Source organism: Copidosoma floridanum, unplaced genomic scaffold (assembly GCF_036245765.1).
Source record: "Copidosoma floridanum isolate Cflo_tuat_1 unplaced genomic scaffold, Cflo_Japanese_pri ptg000020l, whole genome shotgun sequence".
NCBI classification, from domain to species: Eukaryota; Metazoa; Arthropoda; class Insecta; order Hymenoptera; family Encyrtidae; genus Copidosoma; species Copidosoma floridanum.
Window position 1 is genome coordinate 31,218,979 of NW_028321897.1, and position 14,314 is coordinate 31,233,292.

At 31.1% G+C, this 14,314-nt stretch overlaps 1 protein-coding gene across 1 annotated transcript in view; it reads left to right on the plus strand.

Moving 5' to 3' along the window:
* LOC106639717 (uncharacterized) overlaps window positions 1-9,846 on the plus strand; it is an 87,854-nt gene extending 78,008 nt beyond the window's left edge. The window contains exon 2 of the mRNA XM_014353472.2: window positions 5,787-9,846. Coding sequence (XP_014208958.2) covers window positions 5,787-8,232 — 2,446 coding nt within the window. The 3' untranslated portion in view covers window positions 8,233-9,846. The remainder of the gene's footprint in view (window positions 1-5,786) is intronic.
* Window positions 9,847-14,314: the final 4,468 nt, after the last annotated feature.

The following is a 14,314-nucleotide window of genomic DNA, read 5'->3' on the forward strand; positions in this document are numbered from 1 at the left end:
TACTGTGATACTGAAACAGCTATAACGTTAGAAATGAGTAAGGTGAAGATTCATTATTAAAAGGTCATACCCAAATGCCGTGGACGATTTGTTTGATTTTTCGATCCCCCTTTTCCCGTGTAAACTTTGTGTGAATCAGAATTGAATCCCTCCTCCTCAAAGTTACGTTGATTTACTTTTTTTTCTACATTTTTGACAAAACGTTTTGAACAATTTATTTTTTGATTAACTACTGTCTATCTGTAATATTGAAATATTTAAAGTTTTTATCATGTTACAATAACAATTTCTTACAACGAAGCATAAGAGCAAACGAAGCAACGTTAGTGATAGTAAGTATAAATCTAAATATAAGCATATTTAGTAATGTTGTCCAAGAATGCCTTAATCATTAAAAATCATAGTGGGATCTTAAAAGAAGTGACTTTCAATGTAACAAAAAAGTTTTGTACGTAGAAAATAATTTAAAAATTAATAATTTAGAATAAAAAAGAGTGTTTTGTCACACATAAGCTTATTGCCTGGTCCTTCTTCCCCCAGCGTAAACAGCCAGCGTATAATTCAACCAAACCCTCCCTTTTCCTAATACTGTCCATGACATTTGGGTACGACCCCTAACTACTTACTATTAAATACTAGTAAACATTAATTTTTGTATTATTTTTAATTTTCTTTATAAACAATGTTCATTTACTGTACGTATTCATTTTTTATCAAATGGCAAATTACTAACATAGAAAATGTTATGTCAGTAGGCACATGCATATACATATGGATGTATGTATACGTACATATTTTTTAATAAATTTGTTAAATAGATTCATATTTTATAATCAAGTAGTTGTACATGAAAACCTTAAACATTATCCAAAATGCAACAAGTTTGTATACTTTCTCCCGGAAAAATTGTATTCGTATCAAATTTCATATTGTTTATCTTGTGACATTGTATTTGCGAGCTCTGTTGACGTTCTTATACCAATGAGAAACCGTCCCGATGCAACACACTAAAACTACCTTAAAACATGAATACCACCTAAAACACTAAAATGCTCTGAGTCAAAACTATCTCTCATACCTTTATTTGGCTCTGCTCTGCTCTCGCGATGAAAACTTTCTTCCTAGAAGAGGCCACGCCAGGAACTGTCCGTCAAGAATCGAACAGTTCTGGAAGGAAATTACCAGGACACACACATTAGATGCATACAATAAAATACACATAAACACAGAATCCTCTTCTAGATAACTGGTTTATTTATTTACATAAGATAAACTTTACAAAAATCTTCACCACTTCCAGCACTATCTCATAATTTGCAGATTCACGCATACACGCCGAGATCCGATCATTTTCACCTGCAAGTCTGCACACCCACACTCACACCTACATCCGTATATCTTCACCTCCAGGTTTGCACCCGGAGAGTGTCCAACTCCAAGGTTACAACAACCTGGCTTCATTACATAAATACCCGGTCATCGCACAATACTCACGACTGCGAAATATCCTAAGCACCAGTTCAACAACAAGAGCACACACTGCACATTACCTATTTTGTTCGTACGAAGTCCTACAAGTCCTACCATAATGGGCTGTCAGTCACGCTCTCCGATCTGCTGAGACTCAGGCAAATTTGCAAACTCTCATACACACACTCTTTTTTCGGCGTCCTACCACAATGGATAGACAATTTCTCGCCGTTTGCTGAAACTCGGACCATTCCTCGAATTTACTCACACATTTATCCTACCACAGCGGTCAGAGGAACTCCCACCGACTGCCGAGATTCGAACACTCTACATCTCGACTATTACACTTGATACACCTCTACAACTAGTAGTGCTGTAACTCTTGGCCATCCTGAATGCCCTAGCTCGCCCGCGATCCCAGTGTTTACGTCCACCAGGCTCTCGTCCCCAACCTAGAAATCTTCTTCTCGTGTACCCTGACCTACGCTCTCACGCCCACTTCTCTGTAATCTCTCTTTTTTACTATGCACTCTCCCTCTCATACAGCTTTACTCTGTCTCAGTATCACTACATGTGTGCAGAAAATATTTCCTTGCACTGCAAATGTATCGAGTATTGCAGACTGACAGACCAAGCTATAAAGCCAAAATATTTGTAGTTAATGATGACTTGTGTCGATCAACTCGGCAGGTGGCATCGTTATTTGTTTATCTAAGGGCTCGTACTCTGTCATGTAATAGATCCTTTGCACTCTGTGTTGAGCTTCTGGGACGAGATTACTCGTGACATACGTCAGATCGATTCACTGCCAAGCTTTAAGGAGGCTATTTATAATTATTTATTTTCACGTGACTGAATACTATTGAAATTGTGATGTATCATTGTTTTTGCATTGTTCGTATTTTGCAGTGTTGTAAATTTTGTATATGCTATTCTACGATATTTATTTTCATTGAGAATGAAAAGAGAGAAGAATTCAGAGAAGATCAAGAAAAATTGTGCAAAGACCTGGACCAGTCTTAATGTACGTTTTTATGGTCGTTGAATCTGAATCTGAAGCTAGTTTCTCTCCATCCAAAAACCCCCTAATACGAGAAGTCATGAATTTCCTAAAAAATTATTACCAAAAACCCCCTAATTTACCAATCTCACCCTCTCAAAACCTTGTAAGCACTAAAATCTCACAATCCAATGACTTCATAACCTAAAAACTTGGTAAGCAGTAGAGATACGCGTCTCTGATGCCGAAAAATGGAGTTAATAGGCATTTGGTCAGTGTATCGTAATTCCCATTGTGTTTCGACCCCTAGACTTTTGAACCCTTCAACTTTGGCACCTTAAACTTTCCAAAACCACGTAACCATAACGATAGATTAACCACATAACCATACATTACAAACACACGTAATATACCTTAAGAAATTTATCTCTGTAACATAGGGGTAAACAAGGGTATTATTGCGGTTGCTCTAATTATTGCGGTACTCTCAAATAATGCGCATATTTTAATTCAGCTGATGAGTTATGGTAAGTAAACACTTGAAATCATTAAATCAACTTATAGAGTACCTAATTCATTGAACGCTAGTTCCAAAATAGCCTTAAAAACTTTACACTTGCATAACAAAAAATCATGTCTACAATAACTGGTACACACATAATTTCTTTCACTATGATGGTATTTTTTCGGATACCTCGTTGATTTAGCATTAAAATTGAAATCAATATTTATGAGTTTATACATTTATGAAAGCGGAATTCAGTAGTTTTTGAGTCAAATATTAAAAAAAAAAAAAAAAAAAAAAAAAAAAAAAAAATTACAACGATTTGACACACTGAATTCTTTAAAAAACGTTTTAAGCTAATCATTAAAAAATCACAATAATACCCTCGTTTACCCCTAAGTACATTATTTTGGAACACGTTCTAAGAAGTTTTACATCATGTAATACAAAAATGTATCATTCTTGCTGACCCTATCTAATCTCTGTAACCCTGTAAGTCTCTACACCGATTTTTCAACGATCTTAAGAATCTTAAGAATCTTAAGAATCTTAAGGTCAAAAAAGGGGCGAAAGTTTGTTCTGCCATAGCTTTACTTGGGTTTAAGAGTCTCTCTGATTAATAGAATGTCGATCTTGAAATCCATAAGGTCACCGAGGTGTGAAGCACAGCCCATTCTCTGCTATTTTTCGACATAAGACATATGTATCTCTGCTTTTGATCAAGTTTTGAGGTTATGAAGTCATGAGGTTCTAAGGTTTTAGTGCTTATGTGGTTTTTAGTTCGTAGTGTGGAAAAATTATGGGGTTTTATGTAATAACATTCCTAAGAGTTCATAATTTCTCGTGTTATAGGTTTTTTGAGCTTTATTTTTGGGGTTATGAAAAATTCTGACGTGAAAGAACAAAATTTACCTTGGATTCGGATAAAGTAACCGCAAAAACGTATGGTGAGACTGTTTTAAGTCTTTACACAACTTTTTCTGTGGAGCTATGATGTATATTATTTTCTTTATAAAAACAATTTCTTAAGCTGCATCACTTAATTCTGTTAATTTTAATAACGGTATGATTTTCATAGAAAAAAATTAGAAATAAACATTCTTTGCCTTTTTTAACTGGAAGTATGCTTGCTATAAACAAATATTTATAGTAGACTATAAGTAAAACAAAAAACAAATCATTGGAAAGTCGTACATGTTTGACAATTTTTATGTAGCACTAAAAGTACAAAACATGTCTTGTTCGAAGTTGATGTTATTTCTTTGGGAGTTGAAAGTTTCATGGTAAAAATTTAAGTTTATAATATAAATTTATAATGGAAAAAATCAGGTTGAATAAGAAAAACGAAATTTAAAGGTAATAAAGATAATATATCTTGACACACCAAATTTGCCTTACATATTATATCTGCTGAAAATAATTTTTTTTGTATACCTTGATAACTAGTTATGGCAAATTTTACTTAATTTTTTGTAATAGATGGCTCGTCAATTTATTCTTTATGAAATACTAATCATAATAGTATTGAAGTTTTATGAATAATTACCACGTAATATTTCTGACAATACAAAATGATTATCATTAAATGTTACGTGGATACTAGAAATTCTTATGAATAAATATTTCCTTGAAAGTTTTATTTTCGTTACGTTACAGTAATCCTTGTTTAATTATTTTTCTTAATTTAAGGTTTCATGTAACATTTTGTTGATTACGATAACATGTTGATTAAAATTGTAGTAAGTATCAGGTGTTTAGTAATGTAACTCATTCGTAATGTTGACCTAAATTTTAAGTTGTTGTTTTAGATTATATTACGTAGTTTCAGTTGGAACACTCAAAGAAGATAGTAACTGTATAAGTATGATAAAATCTAGCAATCTAAACATAATTAATTAAATTTTCTTCGTGACATAAATTACTAGAGCTTAGTAATCGGGAGCTCATCTTTATAGGGATACATAGTAACAAATCCTGTTAAGCTTACCAATTTATTTCCATGGTTTTCTGTTTTTATTTAATGAAAGTTTGTTTATGTAACAAAATATGCATTATCGAAACTTAATAGTTAATTTCCTTTAACTTCTTTATAATATTTATGCATCCCAAAAGTCTAGCTTTTTTCTTTTCCTTTTTTTTTAAACTAACTTTTTCACACTGTTTACCAATTCTCTCAATGCTTTCAAACTTAAAGCTTGGTAAATAACCCTATAAGAACCCCTGAAAAACGTGGAAGAATTTACTTTTAGGCTTTTCTAAGACATCTGCTGTTCCAGTGAAAAAAAAAAATTCGAGTACTTGGGATAGAGAGTCAGAGTCTAAGTTTTTTAAGGATTTTATTAGTACTTAATTATCTAACTTTGTTTACTTGACGATACTTGTTTCTTGATAGAAAATCATAAAGACTTTTTACAAATATCGTATGCCAATACTAACACTGACAAATGATAAGCTGATGAATCGGATAGTCAGTAAAGACCCCAATAATTAGTGCTCTAACAATTAATCTTTTGTCTCATTGCTCAACAGTACATCATATTAAAAATTTTCTTTATGTTTACGTTAAGGTAACTTTAAAAAAATTTCTATTCAGTGGCAATAAAAATACTAGCTTTCTTACTTGCGTAAGACTATTGTTAATATTTGTAAATAAAGATGCTCACCAACTATGCTTAGAAAGTAATAAACTAAACAGATTTACAAAAAAAGGTGGCCTCAGTTATATTTGTTTAACATTAAAATATATATCTATGTCTTGATTTATTATGCTACCAAAAATAAGTGATATGTTCTTATTCCTATGTTCAACAGGTACGAGGATGAGTACTCTAGAGTTCATCCACATCGTTCTCATGAAATGGATATGTATACACAGGCTCACATGGTACATCAACAGAATCGATCCGATCAGAATCACCATCAACAGATGCCCATTTTATTTTCTGGTCAGTCTATGAACTGGACAACCGTGCTACCACAGGATTATCATAGTCCAATGCTAATAGATAACCCTCCATCTCGTCAGGAGCAACAGAAGCAGTTTGTACATGGCCAACCGTTGATACCTCCAGTTGATCAACGACCACTCAATAGCTCACCACTCGTTACGAGTACAGAACAAATGCTTATACATCCTGTATCTGGGCGCATAATCCCACAAAGTAATAAACCACCACTTGGTGGTAATCAATCATGGAAAAGCAATGAAGCACGAAGACCAAAGACCTACAATTGCACGGCGTGCAACAAGTGGTTTACTAGCTCTGGGCACCTCAAAAGACACTACAATACAACTCTTCATAAAAATGCCGTGAAGCAAAGTAATATGCCTGATCCAGCTACTCAACCAATAAGCTCACACCATCACCCAAATCGTGGGGACTCTTCTTTAATAAGAAAAACAATTAGTAACCAAATCTCACCCGATCAATTAACTTCTAACAGTCCCCCAAACTTGATGGCAGGTCCCTCGGAAAAGGCACCGAGGGGCCTGCTTCATACGCCTATTATCAGCATGAATATTCCCAGCGGTCGCAGCAGCAACATTGCCTGCGTCAGCAGCGAGCTTACAACGAACCACGTAACCCAGCCTCAGAAAATTCTGCAACCATCGTTACAGCTTCAGCAAAAAATTCAGAAACAACCAATCCAATCTCTGGAGCCTACACTTCCGCTGACACTAACATTTTCGTCAACAATTTCAACAACGGATCAAGTCCAACAAAATCAGCACATCTATCCAAAAATTCAACAACCAATGGCTTCGACACTCCTCCAGTTATCTCCACAGCCACATCAACCAATGGTCTCACATTCTCCAATCAAAACATTAGACTACCAGCCCATGACTATGATCAGATCTCCCACGCACCAGCAAGTACACATGGATTCACCATTACAAATGACAATAACCCACCAGCAGCAATCCGAGAGTTTACTTTCACCTACAGTAACGAGAGTTATACCAGACGTAATGACTTTATCGTCACCAGAAGCCATGATGAAGGATACTTTAACACCTCATCAGATTTACCCAAACGTCCTGCCCCCCCACGTTACAACGGCTGTCAAAATTCCGGAGCTGCTGGTGTGTACTATCAGTCAACTAACAACCACTGGTAAATTTAATAGACAGTACATGAGTAGTAGCAAAAGGAAAAATCAGATTAAGATGTTACCCGGCTTCTCTACAATTAACCAGCAAGCTTCAGCATTCCGCACTTATGATACAAATGACGCTTCTTTAGGAAAATTTGCAATTCATCAAAGCTTCATTCAAGGCTTCAACTTAGGCAAAACCAGTCAAAAAAAAAACACACAGATACTGAGCAAGTCAATTCAATCGTCAACTTTTACTAGTGAAAGTATCTCTCCTAATGTATTATCATCATTTCAACACGTTTCTCAGCAGCAGCAGCAACAACATCAGCAGCGACACACAAATGAACGTAACCAAACTAAGGACAATAAAATATGGGAAGCCAAAGATGTTGATATCAATATCATTTCTAAAAAGAAAAATTATGTTAAAAAAAAAAAAATAAATCCCAACAATAAGATCAATTTAACTTTGTCAAAAATATCAACAGATAATTATGTAACTGAAAGTGTCAAATTAAGGTGTGAACCATGTTCTAAGACTTTTTATAAATCTTGCTATCTCACGCAGCACAATAAAAGTTTTCATGCAGGAGTCAGACCCTTTAAATGTGACAAATGTGGCAAACGCTTTCTTGAAAAAGAAAAGCATGAGGTACATGAACGGGTCCATCTCAATGACAAGCCTCATAAGTGCGAGGTATGTCCGAAAAGTTTTAATCACAAAACTGACCTGAGGCGCCATATGTGTATGCACACTGGCATCACGCCTTACAAATGTAATTTATGTGCCAAAAAATTCACTCGCAAAGATCACATGGAAAAGCATGTAGCAGGGCATACTAAAAAAAGTACTACTAGAATGAAAATTAAGAATAACAGTTATAATGTAAAATTTAACAGAAACAATAATAACAAATTTCTTAACAACAATAGTGAGTACAGACAAAATAACAAGTATAACAAACAAAAAAGTATAAAAAATACTAAAAACGACGTTAATAATACTAACAATTACGATTCATTTCATAATATAAACCATGATGATAATAATAATAATATTTTCATAAAAATGACTTCGAGCAATAATTTTATTGGCCTTAACAATGATGAAAACATATATGAACTGACCAGTGGTAATATTAATCATAAGTCATAAAAGAATCCTTAAAAACTATAGTAAAGCTTAAAAAGTCGAGTGATTGGAGATGTAAGAAGAAATTTTTACAATAAAAATTTTTTTATAGAAAAATGCGTACTATCTTAAATATTTTGTTATTGATTTATCGCTTAAATTTTTTCTGTAGAATTGTAATGAAAACTTAGATGAACCAAAAGTACGAAAAATAGTTTCTTTTAATAGATCATTTGTAATCTTACAGTTCAACATATTTTTTAAGCTTACTATATTTGAACGACGGACGTGTTCTTCAAAAAAATAAAGAAAATATGAGTTGTGCTTCTTAATCGAAAACTCTAAAAAATAGTAAATATTTAGATTGTTTTTCACGTAATAATGAGACCTTCAAAAGACAAAAAGTTTCAATAACAAAATAGGCAGTTACAATATTGATAGACATGCACAGTGTGCCTTTCTTTAAATTTTTTTGTAAAATTTACTAATCCACTATTTTTAACTTCATTAAAAAATACCTAAAATAGTTATTTGCTTAGAGAACGACTAGTGGCACTCCCAACTATGGCCAAAGTTTGTAATTTGAGAGATCACAGAGGATTTAAACACAAAATAAATAAAAAATTCTGTAAAACTACAATATTTTTTGATGAAAGTTATGAAAAAAATAGCCAATCTTTAATTTCCTGCAGTGTAGCTAAGATTTTAACTTTTTTTTTGTCAAATATAAAGTTAAGGGTGAGAAACCAAATCACTCTTTAATACTTGTGAATTTCTCTGCAATTACGCATTATTCTAGTGCGTATAAGATATAAAAATGATAAAAACACTTCTCTTACTGGTGAAAACCATTGCAGGAATTCTTATAGTTTTGATTGCTGAAATGTCATACTCTCTGTCATGTCAACTCATATTCTCTAGAACACCTTGCACTTGTAATTATGTATCATCTAAATTTCTGCATGACACTTTATGCCAGAAAAAATTTATATGTTCAATTTCTTGTCCTATACAACTTGACACTTTACATACACTCTAACAACTCACAATTATAAAAATATTCACAGATGTTGACCTGCAATTAGTTTTTTAACTCTGTTAAAATCTTTTTTGTTGTCCCATATTGTTCAACGCAATGAAATTGATCTTCTTTTGATTTTTGAGGGGCTTAAAATACTGTAAATAAATATAACACAGTGTTAATTATTAAAAACCAACGTTTAGTCGGCTCGATTTGTTGACCTCAAAAGGATGTTTTATTGTACTTTTGGACGAGAATATCAACTTTTGCTTGGCTATTTGATACTGCGACTCATCTTATTACTGTCGCTGTTATGATACCTGAGTCCACTTCAAGATCAACAAAATATTAATTTTATTGTATTCTTTTTTTTTTAATTAAGCGAAAAACTGATTGAAGTCTCTTGCTATATTTTTCACTATTTAAGATCTGTGATGGTTCTCATGACTATCGAGAACAGTTATTATGATGTTATCTTTTTGTTTAAAGAGAGTTTTAATTTTGCTTTAATCATTCGCAAGCTTTTCAAAACGCACTTTTGTTTTACCACTAGTACTTATATCAAACAAATTAAAAATACATTATTAAAATAAAATATTTTCTAAACTTTTCTTTGTTCTGCCAATGTAAACAAATATTTTTTATTTTTACGTACATTATGTTATTGTATTGGTCAACCAAACCATATAAGTTATCTAATAAATCTGTTACTGATTTAAGTATAGCTATTTTTATAAAATTACTTTCATTGATCTTAACTGTTACGTATTAAGTATTCCGTAACTTTGAAATACCCATGCATGATAAAGTGAATGAAAATAAACTTATAACTAATAATAATAACTTTTTGCTGTTCCACAAATTATTTATTTATATAAACTTAACAGCTGTTTTAATAAGTATACCATTGTTAAAAGCTCAGTATATACTGATTGTAATATTTAACACACCATGATTACAGTTGCCAAAGACGACACCATTGATTTGAATGTACACACGAAATGCTACGTCAGTACACTGATGTACACAAATGATGCATGTAGATTGACGAACATGTAAATACATAAACGTGTGAACTAATATTATTCACTACATTTTCTAACACCAGCGATGAAGAGGAGTTAAGATAATCGTTTATAATGAATTTTTTTTTTAATAGTCTTTAAAAAGTTTAGCCACTTTCTCAAAAATTATAAAAACATAATTGAGTTCATAGAATTTTTGTCCTTGAGGAGGAGTTGCATTTAAATGTTGAGCTTTTTATGTACCTTTTAATTAAGATATCTAGAAGAATGTTATTGTAACCACTACTAGTTGCAAGACATTTCAGTAATCTAACTTCTTTGTCATAAATAACTTTGGTCAAAAGTATAGATAAAAGGCGTTTATTATAAAATAATAAAAGGCGCTCATTTTAAAACTTATGAACAGTTTGAGTCCTGTGGCACCAAGGTATCTGTAAATGAAGGTTTTCTATGAATTTTATATGATAATTAGTGATGTTTTCTTATGATTTTTAAGTCTTCAAAGTTAAAGCTATTATTTTTTAATACATTAAGTGTAAGCTTAGTACCAGGTACTAAACTACGCACAATAATAAAAAAATTGTTATATTTCTTTCTGTTCTCTTCCAAATGCAAAAAACATCATCACCATATCTTGATTAGTGGAGGAAAATTCTTGCAATAGTTTTAGCAATGCTAAAAATGACATCCACCATGGCAGGCATAAATATTTTTCTTAAAAAAGGGGGAGAAATGTCATCCACTGGTCCAGGTAAGTTTGTGATATTTTTGTATTTGGAAGGAGACAGAGGAAAGTATAACTAATTTTATCACAAACAAAAATAATTTAGTACCTGGCAAAAAGCTCACATTTGTGCTAGAAAGTATAAATAGCTTGGACTTCTTAACTTTGTAAATAACAACTGTAATCTAAAGTAAAAGGTTAGGCAAGTTTCATGTGTTTTGAATATATAAAAAAAAAAAAGAACCATGACTACAAAATTCATGTCCTATTATAGTGGTACTTACTACAGTAGTTACTTTAATAGCGGATACTACAATAATTATAAGAGCCTTTTTTTGAAGATGTATAATATTTCTTATGCTACTTGTTCCAAAGTACTGAACAAAATAAAAAATTTTACAAGTAATTAGACCAAAAAAAAGTCAAATTTGTTGCTATATCAAAGAGTTGTTATTCTCTGAAATAATTAAATGAAAAAATAAATATCATTATAATACTATATAAGTAAAAAGAAATTTTACAAAAGGAAATTTAAGATTTACAAAGTAACAAGATCAAATATTCAATTTTTTTAAAAGTTTTTTAAGATGTTAAAAATTTGTTATTTACTATAAATGATTAAATAATTAGAAAAATATCTTTATTTAAAACAGCTGAGCAAAAAAAAAATTTCACAAAACAAAATTAAAAGTTCACAAAGGAACAAAATCAACAAAAACGGTAATGTTTTTAAAAATCATCGTGAATCGTAATTATAAATATTGCGATACTTAAATTTAAAAAATTGCCCCGATTGTTTGTAAGAAAATTTCATAAATTGTTGAATTCTACAAACAAAAATATATGAAGCATTCGTTTCGTTTAAAAATGAGTAATGATTTTAATGGTTACAATATAAGAGTAAACATTTAATGTTATATATCATTTGATAGCATTGCCGTTTGAAATAACTTATTTAATATAATTTGTTACTATGATTGTATGACTTTATGACCTAGTTACATTTAAACAAAAAAATTTTAGCTGTTCATTGTTTGAAGCACAAACTGTATGTATAAACGTAAAAAAATACTTGAAGGCTGTAAAAATTAATTGTACTAAACAGCTAAGTGAATAAATGAAAGTTTTAGCATGCAAATCAGTTTATAATAAATTTTACGTAAACAGATAAAGCATATAGTTTTTTGTAAATTTAATGTCTATTGTTTACCAACTAACAGTACAAAGCCAGCTACTCCAGTTATATAGAACAAACTTAATAATTTTGCAAAATGTTGACATGTTTTATTTTGTAATGAGATATTTGCCTTATTTAAGTATCACAATAATTATAATTAAAATTCACGGTGATTTTTAAAATCATGATTTTTTTTGTTGATCTCACTACTTTATGAATCTTTCATTTCGTTTAGTGAAATTTTTTACTTGCTTCGATATTTTAATCATGATATTTATTTTATTATTTATTTAGTTAAAGTAAATAAGAACTCTTCAGCATGTAAATAACATAACAAAAATAACTATTTGATCTCGTTACGTTGTAAATCTTTAAAACTTCATTTGTAGAATATTTTTTCACTCAAATATGGTAATAATGATATTTATTTCATCATTAAGCTATTTTTTCGAGAATAACAGCTCTTTGATGGAACAACAAACTTGATTTTTTTTGTTGATCTTATTACTTTCAAAATTTATCATTTTATTCAATACTTTGGAATAAGAAGCAGTATAAAGTATTATACGTGAAAAAAAGGCACTTAAAACTAATATAGTGTCTACTATTAAAATAACTTCTGTAGTACGTACCACTGTATTAGGATATTATTTTGTAGTCATGAATCTTTTTAAATAGATATCCAAAACGCATCAAATTCGCCTAACCTTTTATTTTAGATTTAATTAGTTTTTTTTTATGGGAATATATTTTTTTTTAACTCGAAAAAGCAAATAAGAAGTACTAAATTTTCATGCTATAGGTTCTATTAATAAATCGTTTTCTGACTTGATACTGTATGAAAACAGTTTTTGAATTATTTCAACTAGAAGAAGCGATATAAAATTTTTCATGTTTAAATGATTATGTTAATTTTTCTGCCACCTAATAAAGTTTTCAGGTGAAATATACACTTTAATGTACATTTTTTACTAGTTATTTTTTTGGATTAAATACTATATTTTGTAAACATTGTTATTTTTAATGTCGTTAAAAATACCACTACTTTACTTAAGTATCCAATTAACCTCACCACTGTTATAATTTTTAAATGTAATTGATGAGGTGTAGAACTTTGGAAATAATATTCAAAATTTCTGTTAGAAAATATTAAAAAATACTTAATGATTTATCGATATCTTTCTATATTGCTTTATCTGTACTACGATGAGTGACAGTTTTTCCTTACATCAAATAAAAACTTTATTACTTCAGAAATTCAAATATGCACTATTTGTTGCCAAAATCACACTCTAAGAATTGTAATATTAATAATCAACTTTTTTTACTTCCCTACACTACCCACTTACCTATCTTCTTTTGGTGTCCTATTTAAATCTTCCTTCTTTTCATTAAACTCCTTAAAATACTTCAAATTTACTTTAAAAATAAAATGTAAGGATCTTTACTACTTTTTCTACCGTTATTTAACGCTACTTAGAACCTGATTCTTTTTACCATTTGTATTTACTTTACATTTCAGTATGGCACTTATTTTGAAGAAGATCATATTCACAATACCTTCATCAGTCTTCTTATATAACATTAACTGTGCAATTACAACAGTCTTACTGTATGATAAACCTACTTTTAAAGTTTTTTTCAATAGACATCCTTTATTGCAGTAACTTTCAATTTCTTACTAATTTCCAATTTTCTCGTCTAAAACTGATTGAATTATACAGCTTCGAAAATTCTCCAACAGAGAAATATTTACAATAAAATTAGATGTATCATTGCGGTATAGTTCATCGCAACCAGGACATCTAATTTGGTTAGACTATATCATATTAATTGGTCACTATTACAAGCGAGTATACAATGTACATACTGTCACGGACGTGGCTTGCTCCAGTCAAGCCAGCGCTCATATGTTGGCACACTGGCGTACAACTGACGACACAATAGAGTGCATTTAAGAGTGCAATTAATACAGCCGCTCGTGGCGGCGGTCATGGCTGAGCGGTCAGCGTAAAGTTTCGCGAATCCTTAGTTGACGGGTTCGAGCCTCTGCTCCGCCTTTTTGATGGAGCATTTCACTACAATATTTAGGACTCTTTAATTCATTTATTTAATAAATCGAAATAACCTGCTCCCCATCTATACGAGAATTCCCGAAG